The 21,948-nt window shown below is 48.4% G+C and overlaps 8 protein-coding genes across 8 annotated transcripts; 5 read left to right on the top strand and 3 right to left on the bottom strand.

The window, feature by feature from the left end:
* Positions 1-174: 174 nt before the first annotated feature.
* BP5553_10561 (Rhodanese cycle control phosphatase) lies at positions 175-2,033 on the bottom strand (the record flags this gene model as incomplete). The annotated part of the gene is made up of 4 exons (XM_032019184.1): positions 175-1,324; positions 1,377-1,596; positions 1,649-1,716; positions 1,768-2,033. The coding sequence occupies 4 exons, from the start codon at positions 2,031-2,033 to the stop codon at positions 175-177; spliced, it is 1,704 nt and encodes a 567-aa protein (XP_031864624.1).
* Positions 2,034-2,235: 202 nt separating this feature from the next.
* BP5553_10560 (uncharacterized protein) lies at positions 2,236-2,821 on the bottom strand (the record flags this gene model as incomplete). The annotated part of the gene is made up of 2 exons (XM_032019183.1): positions 2,236-2,429; positions 2,479-2,821. 2 exons carry the CDS (start codon positions 2,819-2,821, stop codon positions 2,236-2,238), a joined length of 537 nt encoding a protein of 178 aa, XP_031864623.1.
* Positions 2,822-5,215: 2,394 nt separating this feature from the next.
* Positions 5,216-5,449, top strand: BP5553_10559 (uncharacterized protein; the record flags this gene model as incomplete). The annotated part of the gene is made up of 1 exon (XM_032019182.1): positions 5,216-5,449. The coding sequence occupies one exon, from the start codon at positions 5,216-5,218 to the stop codon at positions 5,447-5,449; it is 234 nt and encodes a 77-aa protein (XP_031864622.1).
* A 3,552-nt stretch (positions 5,450-9,001) lies between these two features.
* Positions 9,002-9,544, top strand: BP5553_10558 (uncharacterized protein; the record flags this gene model as incomplete). The annotated part of the gene is made up of 1 exon (XM_032019181.1): positions 9,002-9,544. One exon carries the CDS (start codon positions 9,002-9,004, stop codon positions 9,542-9,544), a length of 543 nt encoding a protein of 180 aa, XP_031864621.1.
* A 792-nt stretch (positions 9,545-10,336) lies between these two features.
* On the bottom strand, positions 10,337-11,517 carry BP5553_10557 (Uncharacterized protein; the record flags this gene model as incomplete). The annotated part of the gene is made up of 4 exons (XM_032019180.1): positions 10,337-11,041; positions 11,114-11,214; positions 11,282-11,407; positions 11,469-11,517. The coding sequence occupies 4 exons, from the start codon at positions 11,515-11,517 to the stop codon at positions 10,337-10,339; spliced, it is 981 nt and encodes a 326-aa protein (XP_031864620.1).
* Positions 11,518-12,102: 585 nt separating this feature from the next.
* BP5553_10556 (uncharacterized protein) lies at positions 12,103-13,146 on the top strand (the record flags this gene model as incomplete). The annotated part of the gene is made up of 3 exons (XM_032019179.1): positions 12,103-12,334; positions 12,410-12,765; positions 12,817-13,146. 3 exons carry the CDS (start codon positions 12,103-12,105, stop codon positions 13,144-13,146), a joined length of 918 nt encoding a protein of 305 aa, XP_031864619.1.
* A 2,300-nt stretch (positions 13,147-15,446) lies between these two features.
* Positions 15,447-16,959, top strand: BP5553_10555 (uncharacterized protein; the record flags this gene model as incomplete). The annotated part of the gene is made up of 2 exons (XM_032019178.1): positions 15,447-16,370; positions 16,444-16,959. 2 exons carry the CDS (start codon positions 15,447-15,449, stop codon positions 16,957-16,959), a joined length of 1,440 nt encoding a protein of 479 aa, XP_031864618.1.
* Positions 16,960-18,351: 1,392 nt separating this feature from the next.
* BP5553_10554 (Dipeptidyl-peptidase-like protein V) lies at positions 18,352-20,813 on the top strand (the record flags this gene model as incomplete). Its single annotated transcript, XM_032019177.1, has 4 exons — positions 18,352-18,728; positions 18,855-19,048; positions 19,096-19,246; positions 19,295-20,813. The coding sequence occupies 4 exons, from the start codon at positions 18,352-18,354 to the stop codon at positions 20,811-20,813; spliced, it is 2,241 nt and encodes a 746-aa protein (XP_031864617.1).
* Positions 20,814-21,948: the final 1,135 nt, after the last annotated feature.

The raw sequence follows: 21,948 nt of genomic DNA, 5'->3' as shown, positions 1-21,948 counted from the left end.
ATGGTATGGTGCGCCGCATCTCTCAAAGATGAGGTCGATGACAAATTGGTTAAGCGTCCAAAGGGGGCCGAAAGAAAATGCTGACAGGTCAGGTAACAACCTGCCGTATCAATATATGGCATGTTGAAGGATCCCCAACGCCAAAAGTCAAAACGCCATGCCAATGCAAAGTTATTAGTATGATGCCATACGTCGTGTCTGTCCTCCTCGATCGTACCCTCCCCGATATACAGGTGAGTAGTCGCAGGACATGTTCATTCCCATCATTAGTAAATCCCCACCACTGTTTCTAGATCGGTTCGGGGCCGTTGGGCTGTCGTCAATTCCTCCGTGCTGCCCAAAGGCAAAGGTTTGGGCTCGGCTTAATTTGGTCCTATTCTGACGCAGCCGGCCCATTTCCCGCTCGCACGTGTTGGCATGCTCCTTTGCGTCCATCTCGACATAGTTCTGGGGGAAGCATCGTCCTCGGTGTTCCGCAAAGAAAGCACTGTAACCACCATCGAGTATGTACACGTCGGGATAGGTGAGCTTAGGATAGTGCTCAACATTAGTCGTACGATCTTGTTTCCGGACATGGCGAGCCATGATGGGGGCACGATGGGCAGAGTACTCGCAATGAAAAATCATCAAGGTTTTTCCAGGATTGCCTTCTTCAAAAAGTTGAGTAGTGAGTAGCTCCTTGTCATTATAGTTGACAGCGCCATCGATGTGGCCACCCTCGAACTCGTACTCAAATCGGCAGTCAATGACCATACGGCGGTCAAACTGGCTGTCAAAATTGCCATCGAGAACCTTCAACAGGGTTTCCTTGGTAATCCTAGGGATACTGTCAGGCTGGCCTTCCTGGAAGAAATGTGGCAGCGCAGGTAAATGAAGCTCATCAACATCCATGACTGTGTGTAGGTGACTCGGTGCCTGTTCCTCTTGCCTGGGCTTCATCACGTCTCCCGGGCTCTCGAACATGCTCAACGATCTGCGAAACTGTTTTCGAGGGCGGATTAAGGGGTTAGATGGCCTCCGATGGTGGCCTATAGGCGACCCATTGCGCAACGAGTTCCCATTCATGCTCCCGAAAGGTTTGCAGGGTCGAGGGCCCATGTTGGAAACCGACGGGCTGTTGGCCGTTTGGGGTCTCCGTTCCTGAGGCGGTGATTCCATGAAACACTCGCCCAAGGACATGGATGTCGACGTCGACAACTTGCTGCTTCCGGCCCCGAAGCGGAAGGGAGGCAATTGGCTGTCCTGACTTCTCAACGGGAGAGAACTAGTTGACAAGCCCTTGTTTCTTGTCAAGGAGGGTCGAAGGATTATGGATTTTCTTCGCCTGCGACTAATTAGTAAATGGGGTTGAGGCTGGAATGTACAATTTAGCTTACTCGGCGGCATTTGTAGGTCTCGGAGCGTCCATTAACGCCGGCCGTGGCGGTGATGAGGGCATCACATCTTCATGAGTTATTCCTGACGGATAACCTGGTGTTGGTGATTCAACCTCCATCTGTGCCGAATATGGTAGCTTATGAGGAAGAGGAGAAATATCCATCCGCTCGTTCAATGGCCCTGGCGACGAAGATGGGAGAGGAGGGGTCGTAACGGATTCTAATGCCAGTTAATATCATCACCTCTGCCATGTGCCAGTCTTCCAACTTACCCCGACCATCAATTGTGCCAAAGAGGTTTGAGGTGAACAGCGACCGGCGTGGGGTTGGCAATTGCGGGCTGCTAAGGGGTTAGTGATGTCTGCAGACGATGAATTTCGAGATGCCATACCTCATATCAATATGGAAGTTCTGGGAGAGATCTGCCGCCAGGCTAGCTGTAGGTGAAGATCCCCGAACTGGTTGCAGGGCAAAATAATCCCGTCCCCGATTGCCTCTACCTCTCTTCATGCTCAAATCTCGAAAATTGAAGGCACCAGGACCAAATGGGCCAGCTCCAGACAGATGTGCGTGTGGGTGCGAGGTATACAGATCGTTTCCCCACCGCGGCATGAATGAAGCGGGCTGCATAGCAGCCAAGGGCGAAGAAGCCTCCATGATTGCGGTTGATGATAAGTAAAGATATCTTCGTGTACCGATGTGCAGCTGTTTCTTTGTGCAGTCAATTGGACCAATTCGAAACTATCCGCAGTAGGAATTCCTTAGGAAATACCACTTGCTTTTGACTCGGACCAGGCTCCAGAATATGTGGATTTGGGTAGAGCTCGTTTGTGGTCGTGGTAGCTGCTTAGAAGAGGGGCTACTCGAGGTGGTCACCAACCCGTTGCTTTACGGCTGCAAGCTCAGTGGGAGGTCCGAAAAGCTCGCAGGTCGCAGCGATGAGGTTGGTGAGAGAGTAATTGCACTGGTCAGAACATTGAGGCTCGAGGAGATCGATCAGGGTTCTGGTATTATTATTATAAGGGCCTGGTGAGAAGGCTGTGGCCGTGGGTGCTGCGGGTTAGTGGGAGCTGGCCGGAGGTCGAGATGCACACGCACATACGAGAAGGCGTGGGGAGTCCGTTCGAGAGAGTGACGGCTTCGACCGAGGGCGACGGGTGAGGATGAGGATGAGGATGAGGATGTAGTTGGGGAAGAGGAAGAGGAGAGGAGAGGAGAGTCGGAGAGGGTGAGAGGAGGTGAAGGGGTGAGGAAGTAAAAGGGCAAACAGAAAAGAAGAAGAAGAAGAAGTCGGGGTTTGGTTGGCGGGTCGGTGGAGCAGCGACAGCGTTGTTGTCAGGGAGATTTGGGGCGGTGGCAGCGGCGGCGGCAGAGTTTCGTAGCGATGTGTGCACTGCACCGCCAGGAACAGGACTACTAGGAACTGAGAACAGACGCTGGAGCATTACATTGCTCCGTGTATTCCAAGCTTCAGTTGGTTCACTAGGTGATGATAATTGACTGACTTCACTAACTACTCCCTTCAGTCGCTTCACTGGCTCGCTTTGCCGCCGCTCCACTGCCCTGCTTCTTCTGCTTCAGCTTCGGTCCCTAGTAGTGGTTGGCTTCGAGCCGCCGGGGGGGCGCAGAGCACTGTGGCAGAGTACGAGAACCGTACCATAGGTAGTCTACGAAGTACGAAGTAAGCAGACAGAGTTGATTGACTAATTAATTGCCTTTGCCTGGCAGTTTCAGTGAACCTGGTGCCATCCCGGCAGCGTCCTCCACGCAAACCACGTCCTTGCGTTGACATGCAAACCTTATTTATGGGAGAATCCGGAGGCATCGAGATGGACAGCAGAAAGACGACGGGAAAGTACTGTATGTAGAGTGGGTGTGTGGCCATTACAACCATTATACAATACACCCCAACTTCTCCTCTTCAAGTATGTACCTCATGGTCTCCATGGTACTCGTACAGTACCAGCAGTCCAAATCACTCCTCCATGCAAGTCCTCCAGACTCCAGAGCAACCACTGACTCAGCCTGACTGAGATGCCTCCCTTGCCTGGTCCTCGGGCGTTGGCAAGGAACTGGCTATTTTATTGGCAAGGCGGCAGTCGATATACCTGATACATCATATCATACTCCGTACAGAGCTCGCTACTACTGTCCGGCAAAAAGCTCCTCGGCCCAATAGCTCAGCTCTGCTCAGGACAGTACAGTACAGAGCACAATGTACTGGGAAGTTAGTGCGTCGTGCTACGAGTAGCGGCCAGAGTGATTGAGTGGATGAGGTCATCGAATTGTGCTGGATCGTCTCATCAAGTGTAGCAGCATGGAATCACGATTCACGATTCAGTGTGTCCTGCATTACAGCATCTGATCTGCATGATGATGATACTCTCCCGTTGCCCTGGACAGCTTCGACGCGTTGTAAATATTGACATCGCGTCTCCCTCGCAGCAACACAACCCGCACAAACCCAGGAGAGCTTCATCGTCTCCTCTCACCGCTCCCTCCAAGAGTCCAAGGACCCAAGCTCTGTGAGCGGAACATTGATATCGCGGCCGCTGCAGGGCGCGCACAAGGAAAGCCAAAAGGCTAGGAAGCTGGTCGAACAGATGATCAACACCCTGCCAGTCGCCCAATCGCTGATTGATTCCGGCGTCGTTTCCCACCAGCGTGACGCCGAAGGATTACTAGGCGTTGCTAAGGGCGGGGGGTATTTTGGGTTTTCTGGCCCGCACGGATTGCAACATTTCTTCTTCACGTAAGGCGGGAACCGCATCCTGGTGGCCGTAAGGATGTTTCTCCAAATGTCCGAAGATGATGGCCAGGCCACGACATGACGGTGGCCGTGTCCGTGTCCGTGACCGTGACCAGGGCAGGATCAGGGACAAACTCGACAGCAACGTCGAAGCAAGCAAGAATTGAGGGAAAATGTTAGCCGCCGCGAATATCTTCATGTCTCCTGTCATGTTGGAACTACATACCAGGGCGGCGGACGCTTCGGCGTCTACTTTGTACCACCAGGCAACAAGAGAGAGCTCAAAAGTTACTAATTACTACCTCCAGGATCATAGACCGTACTTCGTACAGTAGCACCAAATCGAGATCAAGATCTTCTCGGAATTGGGCCAGTCAGAAGCCCGGGAGGCGGCCCTAAGGCTGACGTTGACCAAAGACATGGCCAATCCAAGCCACCAACTGCATCTTATCCATCGGCGTCTACTTCGTACAGTACTCTGTACTTCACACTTCGTGGAAAGTCGACATTATTCTTCTTCTTCTTCAGCTCAGTCCTAAAGGCTCTGGTTCGCCACATCGGGTCCCGATCAGCTCCGCGCTTCGGGTGTGCAATTTCGTCTCCCATCCTCCATCGTCCACGTCCACGTCCACGTCCGCTCTCTCCAAATAATAATAATACTTTTGCACTCGAAAGGACGCTCTCGAGTCTTGACCCGGGTCTCAAGATAAGACAAGACAAAGCAATACTGTAGGCAAGATGTCGCATTAGCGCCAGGTGTGTGTTTCAACCCTCGTTGCCGTGCCTGGGCAAGGGATCATAGATTCATACTTCGTAGGCACTATCCTATCCGCATGCAGCCAGCCATCCCACGGTATCTCCCTCCGCGGCACCTTTTCTGGCCGCCGCTGGATGAATTGGGTGGAATTGGACGGGCTGATAACCAGGTTCGATGTTCGAAGCTGCGACGGACACTACCGGTATGCCATCCCTAGATCGCCGCAGCCACTTCTGAACATGGTCTCGACGGTGCAGCGTAGCTGAGTTCGTAGGCGTTCCTCCCGGCCCTGTCCAGGGCAGTATTTAGGCTCTACTTCACAACCTTGACATCATGGCGGTCGCCGCACATCTTGGCCGTCCATCGAGGGATCTGCAGAACCAACGCTGGGAAAACTGGAAGCAGGCACAGCAACAGGAAGGCCGCTACCCGGCTTCCAGAGCAACCGCAACCACAACCGCCACTCTTCAGACGGGGATTCTAAATCGGGATAGCAAACTGGAACCCCCTTCGGCCAACACATCGAATAATCTTAATCTTATTGCTCCATCGAGTAGCAGCCAATAACAATGACGCGCGGGAGGTCTTTCAGCACTGGAGCAGCAGCCACCAACGATTGCTGACGCCAGGATGGACGGCGCAGTGGGGTGTAGCGGGGTCGTCAGCGTCTACGAAGGGAGGGGGATACTTGGTACTTTCTCAGGAGCTTTGGATGCGAAGCTGAACTGTCCATCATACGAACAGAATACGGAGCCAGATGGCAGAAGCAGACGGTTCTTCCGGTTGGGAACTCAGGATTTGCGCAGGTTGTTTGAGCACCGCTGCGTTGCAAATCCCTGATCCCCGGAGCACCGTGGACGTGTCCCTTGCCAAGAGTAAACAACACACTTCACCCGGGCGACGCGAGATCACGGGATTCTAGCCCTCTTCATAGCTCTTCTATTTCCAGCATCTTCCGTACGGTTGATGCTCGAGGGGTGGTTTGATTCCCATCCAGGGCCGTCGGTGATCAACAATGTTGCCAAAGAGAGCCTCATCAGCACCAGCTCTTCCCAATTCCTCCTCCCATTATTGCGGTATCATTATAGCAGCTCAGCCCGCGTATGATGCTACGAGTAACAACAAGGCAACAAATCATCCATAGCAACGGTTGCTATGTACTAGATGTACGCCAAAATGCACTGCACACTGTAACTGCACACTGCAACTGCATACTGCAATGCAATGCACAAGTACGAAGTGAAATCCCCACGAGCCCCCTTCTGCCCCACCGTTTCGAAAGCCTGCACGATCGTTAACCCCGCCGTCAACCCGTCAATGCACCACGAAGACGGCCCTGGATTCCTCCATTCGGAAATCAGCAAGCCCCTCAGACCGCAGAGAAATCCTCCCGGCGGCCCCAAGCTCCAGTCCAAAAAGAGAGCTATCAAACATCAAACATCCCACCTGCGGCATTAATCAATCAGCTCGTTACGGGTACCGAGGGCTTGTGGCCCCCGCTTCTGAAGTCAGGCAGTGAGGTTGTGAGGCATTGAGGCTTGGAGATCGGTCACGATGACCACTGATGAAGATAATGCATTGTTCGCTATTCCTTTGCGAAACAATCCATGATGACTCTAGTTAAGACATGAGGCCATTCATTTCGTTCACTAAAGCAACGTAGAACTGCCGGCCTAGGATCGATGATGCGATCGATCTGCCGAGGATTCAGTGCTCAGTATTCAGTACCCAGCAGTTCCAGCCTGCTCTAAGGAGTAACAAATAGCCAGTCCCCTTTGACTGTGGGGTCAAGAGTGAACTGTTCCTTCAGCTGCCCAGCAACAAGTACAGTTTGCATGATCTGTATCGTAGTTCTCCCTCATAGCTTCTTAACTCGTCAACCAATGGCTTATTGTTTCTGAATTATTTCATCAAAGCATGTTCCATATGCCTTTACACCAAGGCATTTTCCAGCGTATAGTATCCAGGCTGCCCGCTAGTTTGTTTTAGAAAATGCACAGTTTTCTCGTGTCTAGTGAGTACTTAACAGTCATTCTCTATGACAAGGAATAGTATTATAAAATATTCAACATTCAACCCCTGGGCTGTGTTTAAATACCTGCCTATGTTTCCAGTCGCATCGTACTTTTATGCGAAGCCTACGAATCTGGATACCAGAAGTCACCTAACTTAATGGGACTTGCTATATACCCACACCCTGCCTACCGAAAAGTACTTCCCTGTAAATCCCCTTTATCTCTTTGAGACCACTTTCTTTTCATGCCTAGATCTCCAGCTCAAGATAAATAGTTTCCCAACAATTGCCGATTATTATCGATATTCAAGTCTATGCAATGCCTAATCAGGCAAACTAATAATCACCTAGTACCTAGTACCTACTATTTCGATTGCCAAATTTAACACCATCCCTCTTACATATTCCTACTCAAAAGTTATCCCTTTTCTTCAAAAGTAGTTATATTATCTATTTAAATTCTACGCCTATCCTCACACTTTACAAAAACCATTGCAGCACTAAGCTTGTCAATGTTGTGTTCGAGGCAAATAACCATCATCATATAATACTCTTCTATATATTAATCAGCAATCGCACCAAGATGTCCTCACTCTAAGTCTTTAGTCGCCCCACCCAATCAACTGTTATGCTTTTAAATTAGTAGTTTGTTTATATGGTAGGTATGTAGCAGCAGAATATTCCTCATTATGTACTACGTCGATGATTATGTGTTGAGTTCAGCTTTGTTTTATCTATTTACTAAGAAATATCGCCTTCCAGGATTAATTGAAGTTTAAGCCAACAATATTTTCCTATAATTATTCCATCTAGTCCCTCATATTAGTATATATTAGCATGTCTAAAACTATAGCTATTATTAGTAGGTTATATTTTTCAAATTCGGAATCTAGATAATAAGGAGAACTCACATAATCACATTGCTTACAGTAAAGCCACCACGGCACCGTCGGGACAGTCTCTGTCCCGGGAAACCATACCTTTGTCGTTGCTTGCCTTCAATGAGCGCAAAGATACAAGCACGACCTCGAAGCTGTAACTTTAAGGTGTAGACGTAGGAACATGGCAAGGCCGATTCATGGAGTCGTTTACGTTGTTTGAGAACGCCAGGCGAGATGGCCGCTGGGCGTTATAAAATGAGGATGGCCGCTTCCACTTAATAGGACGTCGTTCCCCACCATTCGTGGAAAGTAACAATACAATAGAAAAATCGGCGAATGCGATTATCCTTTGTATTACACGCAGAAAAAAAGCATACTCCGTCATAGTAGCCGGAAACGTATTTCCAACCGTTCAGGGCAGCAGCAACTGGAGCTCCTCTACAGATTTATGCATCGCCTAGTCCTCATCCGTCTCCTCCTCTTGTTCCTCTTGTCAAGTTTGGCGAGGTTATATTAATAGAATTTATTTGTCGTAGTATCGTGGGCGGCGTTCTTAACCAAGAAGGAAAGTAGGTATAGGCGCGAAATTATAAGAGGCGCCCTCTGCTAGTAGACAACATCAAGACATATGTCCTTCTAAAGAACCGCAAGGTTAACGTAGGGTTGTGGAAGGTGAGTTGATTCAATTATGGACTATCGCCTTTGGATCGGTCTGCACAGATTAGGTTTCCTAAACGTAGCAATCGCGAATAGGACTTGGACATTTCAAGCTCGAGATCATACCTTGACTTGAGCCCTTACCTTAACGACGTGGCGACCTTATTGCTACTTCTTCACGCATTCCGGGTCTCGAGAACGCCTTGGAGATCCAAGACTTAGAGAAAACCCGCGATGCGTGAGAATGAAGTTTCAACCTGAAGTCTTATATATTGCTGGCAATTGCTAGACGATGCGGAATAGCCACCAGTCTTGGAGGAACATATACAAAAGCTTGCAGTGAGCTTCATCCGCTTTAATGCTCACATGACTCTTGGTGTTCACTTAATTCATGGTCACCCCAAAACACCAGAAAACGCTGTTATGCTGGGAAGCAACTTTGAAAATCCTTGTGGGCGCTGGACCTAAGTGATAGAAACCGGCCCTGTAGACCTTAGCACTGTTCATGGACATATATTTGTTTTCACGAGTGATAGTTTCATCGTAGACGAGTACCATGACGGACCCATGCTCGACCTGTCTCGCCTTAAAAAGGGATTTTTTGCTAGCCTGATCGACTATTTTATCACCATCGGCCTCATGAACCTTCTCGGCCTCCGGGTTCTAATTGATGGCATGGATCAAGCCATGCAGGAGGCCACACTCGACCAAGGGACTGCCATGTTGAATGCAGCAGTCGTGCGTGGCTGCTCTCCGACCGGGGCTACAGGTTGGAGGATTGAGGTCAGAGATGGGCAGCCGTGTGTGTGCCAGGCAAACGAGACACATGCTGAAATGACTTGGGGTAACTACAGTGTTTTCAATTCTGGGAAACCTAAGCCCAAACTAAGTGATGCCGATGACCTCAAGAAAGCCCTCGTCGATGTGGATGTTCTCGGATTCTTTTGTGGCTGCCCTCAAAGGGATAGCGTGATGGGCTCTCTGTATTTGATGTTTATTCCTGACGTATCCATTAACGTAGCCAAAACATATACTAGGACCTTGAGTAAAGAAAGAAAGACAGCGGAAGAATCATACCCTGCCACATCCGACATGAGCGTTCTTCGCTAGATAAAACTTTGTTAAATTCCCGGGGACGGTATTTGCAAGGATAAAGTCCAGATTGCTGACGCCTTGTATTCGATTCATAATATAGACGTAAAGTGGTGCTTTCCCGCCGTCTCCCAACTCACCATGGAATGGCCTGTTCGGGGCGAGGAGCGATGTATTTCTCGTGCTATAGCAACAATCGGCAATCACAGCTGCGCCAAAGGGTCGACCACCAATTGTGACTCTTTTTCAAAGCTAAAACAAAAAGTAGCGTCAGCCGATTGATTGGGTCTCGTGCTTTTTTGAACGGAATAGTGGTTGGAATGGCTTAAATATGAAATAGAACTAACATTCAAAAAAATTCAAGGTATGGGCTCCCAGATGCAAGGGGAGAAATATTCTATCTGTGGTACTTTAATGAATTGAAGGGGTTCGAAGTGCCATTTTGCACAAAGTGGGAAAATAGCAGGATAAATCAACGACTCATATAACAATAATTCATCATTAATTTGATTATTGGACTCTATCAAGCGCTAGCTTTACATGAGGTACCAGGCCTAAATGATATAACAAAGAAACGTGAGACTTGAATGGAAATCCGTCTCTGGATTGCATGATAAGCTAGTGGCTATGTCTAGGGGCGCGAATCCAAATAATATAGTACACAAACCACTAAGAGACGAATAGACTACTAAGCATCTCGTAACTCCTTAAACTAAATGCCCGAGCCCAAGTGTTCATCCCTAGAGAGCGCCTTGACCACACCTTGATGTTGGTCTTTAACCACCAGTAATAACTCCATGTATGCATTAATTATCTCCCAAAGCTGGCCCTTAATGCTAACAGCTGAGCCCTATCTGCTGGCGGTAAGCTATCAATAACCTCTTGAGGCATAGCTAGGACCTGCTGCATCAAGCCATCTGTTTCTGGCAATGGCGCTGCCGGTGCAGCCTGCTGTTGTTGCGGAGGGGGCCTATGCTGAACCGGAGCAGGTGGCGGAGGATATAGTCCGTGGTTTTGCACTGGTGGAGTCCCGCCCATTGGCACACCAAGTTGCCCACTCATATGCGGAGGTGGAGGGGGAAATCCACTAGGATAATTGCCTGGTGGGACTTGGTATCCTTGTTGTGGTGTAGGAACTGGGACCGATGCTGGAGTAGGCGCTGGAGCGGCTGATGCGGCTTCTACAACGGATGAAAGCGCTTCAGTTGACACGAGACCCATGAGAAGTAGGGCCTGAAAGATGGCATATGATAGTTGAGGGGCTTGACTTAGGAGCTCGGTGGCTTTGGCTGGGTCGGTTGTTGCTAGAGTCTTCATTTGTGAGAGGACATCGAGTAATTGTGAGGGCGGGAGGGTGTTGAGTGTTCGAGATATTGCATCTGGACAGTTTAGGCCGGGGGGAAGATCAACTCCTAATGGCAGTGGAGGGAGAGCTGATGTGTTTGTGCCTGTTAGAGGCTGTGCAATAGCGACCCCATTCGGAGGTGCCGGATGCTGATATCCTGTGGGTGCACTCTATTTGAATTCAACGTTGCGTTAGCGCAGCCTTTTAGGATGAGATATGGAGGGGCAAAATTTATATCGTACATTGTCGTCATCACCACCGGTATCATTCGAGAAGTCGACGCGCAATTTCCGGTTCATGATTTCGAAGTCGTTGAGGTTCCGGACTGCGGAGGCGGCGGAATCTGTTTGATGTGTCAATCGAAAGTTAGAAGGAAATATAAACAGATCCTGTAGGGTTCCATCACCTACCTGAATCAGGGTACTCTGCAAATCCAAAGCCCTTCGGTCGACCCGTTTCTCTATCGTAGACCAATCTAAAGTTCAAGACTTTGCCAGCGCTGTTGAAGATATCGACGATTTGCTCTTCCGTGAGGCCTTCAAAACGTTAGTCTCTGTAGAAGCGCCGTCACTTTTGGCGCGAAGGGGAATTTCCTACCATATGGGATATTGCCAACAAACACGGATTTCGACGGTGGTTTCGACATCTTTGCGCGGTGATTGAGGCTGAGGTTTCTGCACAAACAATATCTGTGTATGTGTATGTGTGTGGGGGAACAAGATCACAGGGTGCTGGCAATGCAACAGCCTCTTCTCTTCAGGAATGAAGGCTGATCAATGGTCACCTTTCAAGTATGTTTTGGGAGAATGAGAAACGGAGAATGGCACAGAAGTCTTTGAAAAGGTGTTTCTGGCTATTCTAATGCTGCTTCCTCTCTTCACCACCAGTACACCTTTTTCTCACAATGCCTGCAAAGAGATTAGATATTAGAGATTCTCCCAGGAGATCTTGTTGTTTTGGTGATCTTGATTTTGTGCAAGGAGCTGGGAGCACCGATTACTATGATTGAGGTTCGGATTTGAATGACGCTAAAACGAATACGGATAGCAATGCCTTCCTCAAGGCCTCAGTAACAAGGCAGCGAATGCACCTACGCTAGCGACAATATTCGGAACTCATGAAGGCTTCTTGCACTGTAAACCATCGCTGCAGCATCAACGTCAAACACCTCCACCACATCCGTCTCCGAACTACGACACATTCATTCCATCTTATACCGAACTCCGCCAATATGTCGAACCCCCAGGAGGCATGGAAACAATTGCAACGGATGGCTAATCGAGCCCAGAGAGGAGGCGGCGGAGGTCCTTCACCTAAGGGTATCGCCGGAGGTGTCGGCGGCCTGCTGTTGCTTGGAGGAGCTGTCCTTGCAGCAAACAATGCGCTCTTCAACGTTGATGGTGGTCACAGAGCTATCAAGTATACGAGAATTGGTGGTGTGGGCAAGGAGATCTACTCCGAAGGTATGGCAGCCACACAGGCCAGCAGCTCATCTTCAAGGTCTCGTGTCTATGTGAACTAACGTATTTTCTCCGCAGGAACGCATCTCAAGATCCCATGGTTTGAGACACCAATAGACTACGATGTTCGAGCTAAACCACGCAATGTCGCTTCCCTCACGGGTACCAAAGATCTTCAAATGGTCAACATTACCTGCCGTGTCCTATCTAGACCGAGGATCGACGCCCTTCCTCAAATATACCGAACACTTGGTACCGATTATGATGAGAGAATCTTACCGTCAATTGTCAATGAGGTCCTCAAGAGTGTGGTTGCGCAGTTTAACGCCAGTCAATTGATTACACAGCGTGAAAATGTCGCAAGATTGGTTCGAGATAATTTGTCGAAGAGAGCGGCGAGGTTTAACATCATGTTGGATGATGTTTCTTTGACGGTATGCCCATTTCCCTACCTGTAAATGCTTCAGGTACTGACATAATCCTAGCACCTTGCATTCTCACCTGAATTTACCGCCGCCGTCGAAGCCAAGCAAGTCGCACAGCAGGAAGCCCAACGTGCTGCCTTCGTCGTGGACAAAGCACGTCAGGAGAAGCAAGCAATGGTTGTCCGAGCTCAGGGTGAAGCCCGTTCTGCCGAGCTTATTGGAGATGCCATCAAGAAGAGTCGATCATATGTTGATTTGAAGAGAATCGAGAATGCAAGAGCTATTGCACAGATCTTGCAAGAGGCTGGTGGACGGAACAAGCTTTATTTGGACTCTGAGGGATTGGGCCTGAACGTTACCGAGAGCTATGAGGACAAAACGAAGAAGTAATGGGGCTGTATTTTAAAAGGAACTCTCCACTGTATTGAAGCGATAGCACTGTAATTGTACGATGAGAGCTGCATACCACGGGCGTAGCCCGATTGTGGGGCCCCCACCATCTTTCTATCTCCTCGCTGTAACCTCGATTTTATCTATAATTCGAGTTTTATGGATCAGCCTTTAACATATCTGCTTCGAATACTATTTGCATCAACCTAACGAACATCAAACGATTATTCCTCTTCCACAGGTTTTAGTTAGACTCCATCTCGTTGGACTCGGCCCTGGGTGGAGCTAGGTATGCTAAACTCTCTGCTGCGCTTTTGGAGGCGTCACGTTTCGAAGACATAGTGATGTTAGCCACTATAAAAGTTGGTGCCTTTGTAATGCGAAGAACTCCACTGCCCTTTGAGCGACACGTACCCTCCGGCTTTTACTAATAACGGCGCCCCTATATTACGCAAGATGGGTCACCTCTTAGGGTCTACGTACCTACCTTATGCGTTGAATGCCATGCTTAATTAGAGATATCGCGACTTCAGCGCCATTCTCGATAACGAAAGCCGATTTTATCCTTTTTTGGAATGTGGCAACACCACTATACTCCCGCGGTGTTGCTCTAGCCCTTGCTTTAAACAACCCTTCCCTCTTATACATCCAAAAAGTTCGATATAAGTAAGCAAAGCGTAGCAGCTTTGTGTTTTATCGCGCCGCTTTTTATACTACTTTAATATCTTTAAATAAATTAATTTATATGTTAAAAGTAAATTATTATATACTATATTAATTAGTATAAGATACGATAATATCCGAGTATTTAGCTTATCACAGATATATATATATATTGTTTCTCCTTTGTAGTAGAGAAGTGCCAGGTGGGGTGCAGTAGCTTTTTCAGCTGGGCAGGGAACTCCTATAACTCCTATATTCTAACATGTATGCCTCGAATAAGTCGTGGGGAAAATAGGGCCGGTATGCGATCCTCGAGCTTACAATCGCACCGCAGCAATGCTTCTACCCCATCAACACGGCGTGGGTGTCGCTCAATGCGCGTAATCCGCAGGAGCGCAGCATCTTGATGGCGATGATTATCATAGCCGCTAATTTGGCTGGCATTTCGGGCGGACAGATTATGCGTGCCAGCGACTCGCTACTATATCGCAATGGCTTCTTGGCCATTCTTATCACATCTGCGTTTGCATGGGGATTGGTTGTATTCCAGTATCTGCGGTATAAACAGACAAATGCAGTATAAACAGACAAATGCAGTATAAACAGACAAATGCAGTATAAACAGACAAATGCAGTATAAACAGACAAATGCANGCAGTATAAACAGACAAATGCAGTATAAACAGACAAATGCAGTATAAACAGACAAATGCAGTATAAACAGACAAATGCAGTATAAACAGACAAATAAGAAGGCGCTAAAGTTGGGCGAGGTGAAGTACGTCTATACCCTGTAGAGGAGGGGACGGGAAGATGAAGTGTCGAATGGGCCACGCAATACTTCCTAAATATATTGATAAAAATAATTCGATCGATATCCCGAAATGATAAAGCCTTCACAGCGCTTCAGATCGGTCTAGACGTTGAGGGGCGCGTGGTTTGTTATTGTAGACCAGATTATGAGGCGGATTTCGACAGGGGCAGGAGAGGAGGAAGAGAAGAAACTCGTCTACTACTCTGTACGTCCAAGTATCTAATAATAACGGAGCAGCCAGGGAGTGCTGGTCGTTGCCTAGGTAAATATTACGAGTATCCGAGATGCCTTAAAAGTTAAAACCCCGAGTATTCTACGCCACCAGGGCTTTGTCTCGGCCCTAGGGACTAGTAATATTGCCAACCGGAAAGCAACGCACATATATGGATCAATACTTGGCTGTCGCTGGCGGCTTCCGCAACCATTCCATTCACAACCCTTCTAGAATCTGCATAATGCTTTTTGAGCTAGATGTGGCTGACGGAGGACTCTAAATGTGGAATAGTTCCAAGGAAGGCGACAGGCTAGAGCGCTCGAGGCCCAAATTCAATCGACGTGGCTTGTAACTTATTGTATTTCCAGAGCGCAAATGCCACGATGGGCTCTTATGGGCGTAATTTGCGAATGGGATTTGAGCTGGAAAGTTGGCGATGCCATGTTGAAGGGCATTGATGGGCAAGCGCTCGGATTTTTTAGTTCTTTTATAATTTCCTAGACCTGCTCCTTTCCTGCTTCTTTTCACTTCTAGAGTTTTTACTGCGTTCACTCGCTCATTCTCTCGCAATCCACGCTCGTTGTTGGGTTAATGCCTTAAACCTCAGTTATGCAGCTCAAACACTATAATATTGTACTTACGCTCCTCTTCATTTCTTCCGCCACCGCATCTCCTCTTGTAGCTTTGAACAAACGACAGTCAACATTCTCCCTGCCCTCCGGGTTTGTCTATGAGGGATGTTTCACCGAGGCTACCAACCAGCGAGCGCTCACCGGCCTGGGCTATTTCGACGACTTGATGACGCTCGATAAATGCGCCACAGCATGTTCCTCTTTCAAATTCTTCGGTGTCGAGTACGGACGAGAGTGCTATTGCTCCAATACTGGGTTGAATGCGGGCAGTGTCTCCGCCCCGGAGGAAGACTGCTCGTTTTCATGCCCAGGAAATGCTACACAGAAATGCGGTGCTGGGAATAGACTTAATGTCTATAAGATGGTTGGCTCATCTTCGACTCTGACTTCATCTTCACCAACTGCGACACCGACGCCTGTTTCAAAGTATACAGCTTTGGGATGTTACGCCGAAGCCACAACCTCCCGAGCACTCAACGACGCCTCTTATTTTGATGACTTAATGACGGTAGAAAAATGCCAGGCTGTATGTGATGGGTATAAATACTTGGGTCTAGAGTATGGGAGGGAGTGCTGGTGTGCAAATGTGTTGAGGGATAGTAGGTCGACGACGGACGAGGAATGTAGCTTTCCTTGCCCGGGGGATAAGACGCAGAAGTGTGGTGCGGGAAATAGACTGAATCTATATGTTTTGGGAAGTTCTGTCTCGACGACCTCTTCAACAACTTCTTCGACGACGAGCTCTGCTACGACTTCAAGCAGCTCGTCTACTAGCCCCAGCTCAACAGAAAGCACATCAACTGCATCCACTTCCACCTCCTCCACAGTGACATCAACTACGACTTCATCCAGCTTAACAAGTTCGTCCTCAACCACTTCATCTACCAGCTCCAGTTCAACCGTAAGTAGCATCCCTCCCTACCACTCAAGGCCCGCTCTTCTATCACAACGCTAAACTAATTATTCCCCAACAGACGACCTCCACTACGCCCACAACCTCAACCGCCCCCGCCTGCCTCGCCACTGCGCCCGTCACCAACACCGGCTTCGAAAACGTGTCCGGCACAACAGCAACCGGGTGGCTTCCATGGAACTACATCGGCGGCACCACGATGATTCAAGTCGACTCTACCGTAGCACCCCCTCACTCTGGTGCCCACAGCTACAGGGTCCGCTCTCCTGCACTTACTGTCACCAACTATGCAACATTCGCCCAAAATGTCGTGTACTGTGCTGGCTTGACCTATAACTTTGAAGCCTGGTATAGAGTACCTGGGGCGAATTCGGGGATTACGACATATTTTAGGGCTGGGCCTTTAACTATTACCCCGGTGTATACGATTGTGGGGACTACGGGTTGGGTTAAAGTCAGTAGTAGTTTTGAGGCGCCAGCTGGGACGAGTTTGAAGTTTTATGTTGAGATGAAGTTCCCGCCAAGTACGGCACCGCAGGATATATACTACGATGATATTGTTATAACTCTTGCATGAGGTGAGAAGTGGATGTTTTAGTTGTATAATGTGAAAAGGCGGGGGGTGTTTTCACAGGCTGTATATAGACTTACTTGTTTATAATTTATAGTTTTAATAAAAATTTATAAATATATATTTAATGTAAGTACTTTACTTTATTAAAACTATTTAGGCAATAAAATGGAGTGTAAGTATATAAGTACAGTTGTTATATCGAATATAATCTCTAATTAATACTATTAGTCTAAAAGAAAACAAAGGCTATCAAGTAAGGCTAATGTAGGTACTATTTATATATAGTAGAATTAAACTAAAACTAGTGGCGAGCAGCTACACAACACGAGCTAACTTGACCCAGTTCCCCAACACCTGGGATCGGCCACCATGAGATATTCCCAGGACAAGGATATCGCATAGTTGTCTCTGTCCGATTGCCAAGAGGACGAGTAACCTTCGAGCCTACAGGTACGCTCTGGGCCTTATAAGTTAGGTCGCTACTCTGGAGTGTTTGTCGACGGCGGCCGGGAGCGGCCTAAGGCCAATAGAGATGTGATAAGCGCCAAGCGTCCAGGTTGAAGTCACCTGCCTCATGAGGTTCCGCGTCGGATATACCTTCTGTGCTTCCTATCCTCTCATCTCCAAGTCTCTCGGTGTCTATGCCTCTACGTCTCTAGGCCCCCATTCTTCAATCCTCCAATTCCACAATGGGTAATTGCCAAAGACTTCTAATCCCAACAACGAAGCCACTAGGCACAAAGAGCCGATCAACAAATACGACCTAGGTAGCTCCCAATCGCTCCATTTACTACCGCGGCTTGCCGTACAAGCTGTTGAGATAGCAAATTACTAGGGGTTTGCAAAACCACACCAACCACCTTCCAACTCGGGTTTCTCACCGGGCGGGGTACGGATTATCTACCATGAACAAGATGCTGCTTTTGGAAGCTGGCGCCATCTCTGTGTGGAATGTCGAAGCTTCCTCGTTGCAATCCCGACAATTAGTCTGTTATGCAGATCGGGGGTCATATTGGGACCCAGGGGCAGGACCGGCAAAACGGACAAGGCACGGGAAGCTCCATTTAATTACCCTTGAATCCTTGATACGTAGTAGAGGTGACCGTCACGAACAGCCCTCTCAGATTGCCTTGCATTGCAGTACATGCTACTTACTTGCCATGGGGACGACGTCGTTATTGATTGCGAATTTGCGAGGATAATCGCTTCCGGACAGCGGTGTTGCCCTGTCAGGGTCGCAGTTGAAGCTGCATACACGTCGTGGGTACTACGTATAAGAATCTTCCTCCCCACCTCGAACAACCTCGCAAGTGCTGTTTACTCTTTCGTTCCTATCAATTGTTCCGTTTCCTTCTTGAAATCCCCCAAGGAAACTGGCTCTCGATAGTAGCAACCATGCGGTCACCTTTCTCTCTCGCTCTCCTCCTGCTCTCGGGCACCGTCGCTGTAAATGCAGCCTCCAATTCCTCCAGCTCTCCCCTTTTTACCCCAGAGGCAATGCTGAGTGCGCCTCGACGGGGCGCAGCAATTCCCAATGCCGACGGCTCATTGGCGCTGTATTCTACTACGACGTACAATTTCACGACGCACAAGCGGAAATATGCTCTCTCTGTGACGCACCTGTCAAATGGAACCTCTTGGCTTCTCAGTAACTCTAGCGCGGTTAGCAATGCCAATTGGCTAGGAGACGGAAATAAGATTGTGTGGTTTGAGTCGGAAGACGATGGTTCAACGACTATCAAAGTTGGCGATGCAACCACTCCAGCTGCAGCGTACGTCCAGTTTCCTCCGTACCCTAACGGGAAATTTTCATGAACCCAGAAGCTGCAATAAGTAGGCAGAAACAGCCAAGGGTAGCTCGGGTCATGCTATCTATCCAACCATACTGACCTATGCAGACCAACTTCGGCAGGCTCTGTGCCAGGCTCAATAGATGGACTTAAGGTCGTTGACCTAGGCGGCGGCACTTATGCCGTAGCCTTCGTAGGGACAGCCTCGCCGAACGGGACATTGTACAATTCAGAGCTTGCCGCCAAACCGGTCACGACAGGCAGAATGTATACAGAGGTCTTCGTAAGGCACTGGGATACTTGTAAGTTGCTTGAACCTTACGGGCTATGAAATACTGATGGCAAGAAGATCTTACGCCTGAACGAAACAGTATTTGGTATGCTGCCCTGTCCAGTGGCGCCAAGAATGGCAGCACAGGTTACACATTGAGTGAGCCAATTAATGCCCTCAATGGCACTGGACTTGAGTCTCCAATTCCTCCCTTTGGAGGTACAGATAAGTATGAATCATCCCCTCCATTCTAGAATCGCAGGCTGACACTCTATAGCTTCGATATCAGCAAGTTTGGGATCGTCTTCGTCGCTAAGGATCCTAAACTCAACCCCGTCACCACTACCAAATCAGACGTCTACTACATCCCCCTCAAAACCTTTACAGAAGCTGCACCGGAACCTCAGATTGTCACCACTCCTAAACTCGAAGGCGCTTCCACATCACCAACCTTCTCCCCAGGTAGCGCCGCTGTAGCTTTCGTTCGTCAACAAGAAATTAGCTATGAAAGTGACAAGTGGCGCCTCCTGCTAGTCCCAGATATCACTAAGGGGTTGGAGGCATCTGAGTTTTATGCTTCTGAAGATGGTGTAGGGTCCTGGGATCGTAGCGCTTCTCAAGTGTGGTGGAGCGCAGACGCCAAGACGATTTTTATTTCTGCGGAAGATTATGCTCGAATCCGTCTGTTTAGTGTCCCTGCGGACGCATCAACGAAAGCTCTACCTCAATTGATTTTCGCTGAGGGAGGAGTCTTAGACGTGCATCCACTGGCCAGCGGAAAGGTTTTTGTCAACAGCGCCAGCTTCCTCGATAATTCTATCTTCTCATGGGTTGATCCAGTTGTCTCTGCTGCGTCTAACGCAACCGAAGGAGTCACTCTCATAGACGCGAATCTGAAGAATGGGGCAGAATACGGGTTGTCCCGCAGCCAGATCTCGGAATTCTACTACCAGGGGGACGGCGACTACATTGTGCACGCCTGGATCATCAAACCTTCATATTTCAAGGAAGGCGAAACCTACCCCCTGGCCTTCTATATCCACGGCGGCCCACAAGGCGCGACAGAAGACACCTGGAGCACACGCTGGAACATGATGCTGTATGCCGAACAAGGCTACATCCTCGTAGCCTTTAACCCCACAGGCTCCACAGGCTTCGGACAGGCCCTCACTGACGGGATCCAAAACCAATGGGGCGGACGTCCTTACAACGACTTAGTGCTGGGCTGGGAATACATTGAGAAGAACCTGCCTTACGTCGACACCGACCGCGCCATCGCGCTCGGTGCTTCATTCGGCGGCTACATGGTATACTGGATCCAAGGGCAGGATTTCGGCCGAAAATTCAAAGCCCTCTTCGCGCACGATGGCTCCTTCAACACCATCGCGCAGTACGCGAGCGAAGAGCTCTGGTTCATGCAACACGACTTCAATGGCACGCTCTGGGATAATTACGATAACTACGAGCGATGGAATCCTGCCGCACATACCAAGAATTGGACTACACCCCTTCTCATCGTGCATAATGAACTCGATTACCGGCTTCCGATCGCGGAAGGTCTGGCGGCTTTCAATGTCTTGCAGGCAAGGGGCGTGCCAAGTAAATTCTTAAGCTTTCCCGATGAGAACCATTGGGTTTTAAATCCAGAGAATAGCTTAATTTGGCATAAGACCGTGTTTGATTGGCTAAACGGCTATGTGGGCTTGCCACCTTATTCAAAACCCGGGGATGAGATTTACCAGGCGACTTTGCAGAATGGGCCATGGATTCTGAGTGGCGGTTCGTCGTCGTCGTAGGCGAGGTGAATTAATGGCTTAACATAACACTTATTATAGCTAGGTAGATGATTAATGACATAAGGGTTAATAGGTTATGAAGGTTCCACATCGTGCTGAGTCAAATACATCATTCTGGAATGCTTTTGTGGCCGTCTAATAGGCTTTGGCATATTTGCTGAATCAATGCAAGACGATTCAGCTTGCTTGAATAACCCACCAAACTAATAAGTTGTATCTGTAAGATAATCAGAAAAATATGCCTCTCCTCTGGGTACTAGCCAGGTGTTACGAGCCTGCAGCAGCATCCTCTCATCATCAAAGCTAACAAACCCAAAGGCTCCAGCCTTTCTTGGACTTGATGATGCAAACCTTTTGCCAATTAGTACCCCTTTAGATCAAACGGAAAGTATACGGTTTTTCGTCCGTAGTGCTGTTGGGTGGATTCTCCTACACATAGATACCCGTGAAGAGGTCATGGCGGCTGCGACGATGTTGGACGAATAGTAGTAGGAACTATCAACTATGCTCAAGAAAGTTGGCGGAGAGGTGTAGTCTTTATAACAGCTCCCGAGCCAGACGATACAATGATAGGATAGTGTAGGATCCATGTACTGAGTCTATTCTTCCTGCTTAGCCAACTAAATAAGCTTCTTATTACATGCATAGCGTTTATATTTTGCGGCGAACATCAGCAATGCGCAAACCACCTAGCCCTGGTACCGTAGGTAGTCTATGCTACTGGCTGTTGCTCTATTCCCAACTAAGCCTGTAGAATATATCCTTTAGTGGGATTCGTTGGCAACATTGTCGATGCTGGTAATTGAACATCACAGGAGATATATGTTCTATAGAGGAAGAACTTTAAGAGTCAAACATAGATATTATAAGGGGGTATAGTAAAATTGTCAACCAAGCTAAGACGAGTGAAATAATTATATTTGTATGCACTTGCACATAGATCATAAGATAAATTCGCCTGTTTCACGAAATAAAAAATTCCAGAGCATTCTGATGAAAAACGATTTCACCTGGTCGAGGCGGTGGACATAATGGACGACTGGGGGACGCTAAAAATTCCGGCAGAAATTCGGGAAAACTGACCAGTGCATTTTCAAAAAAAGTTGATGCAGAATCAATTGTCTGCTGCCGTTGT

Source organism: Venustampulla echinocandica, assembly GCF_003357145.1.
Source record: "Venustampulla echinocandica strain BP 5553 chromosome Unknown scaffold_16, whole genome shotgun sequence".
In the NCBI taxonomy this organism is placed as follows: domain Eukaryota; kingdom Fungi; phylum Ascomycota; class Leotiomycetes; order Helotiales; family Pleuroascaceae; genus Venustampulla; species Venustampulla echinocandica.
The sequence above is the reverse complement of the archived record's forward strand: the minus strand, read 5'-3'. Positions and strand labels throughout refer to the sequence as shown.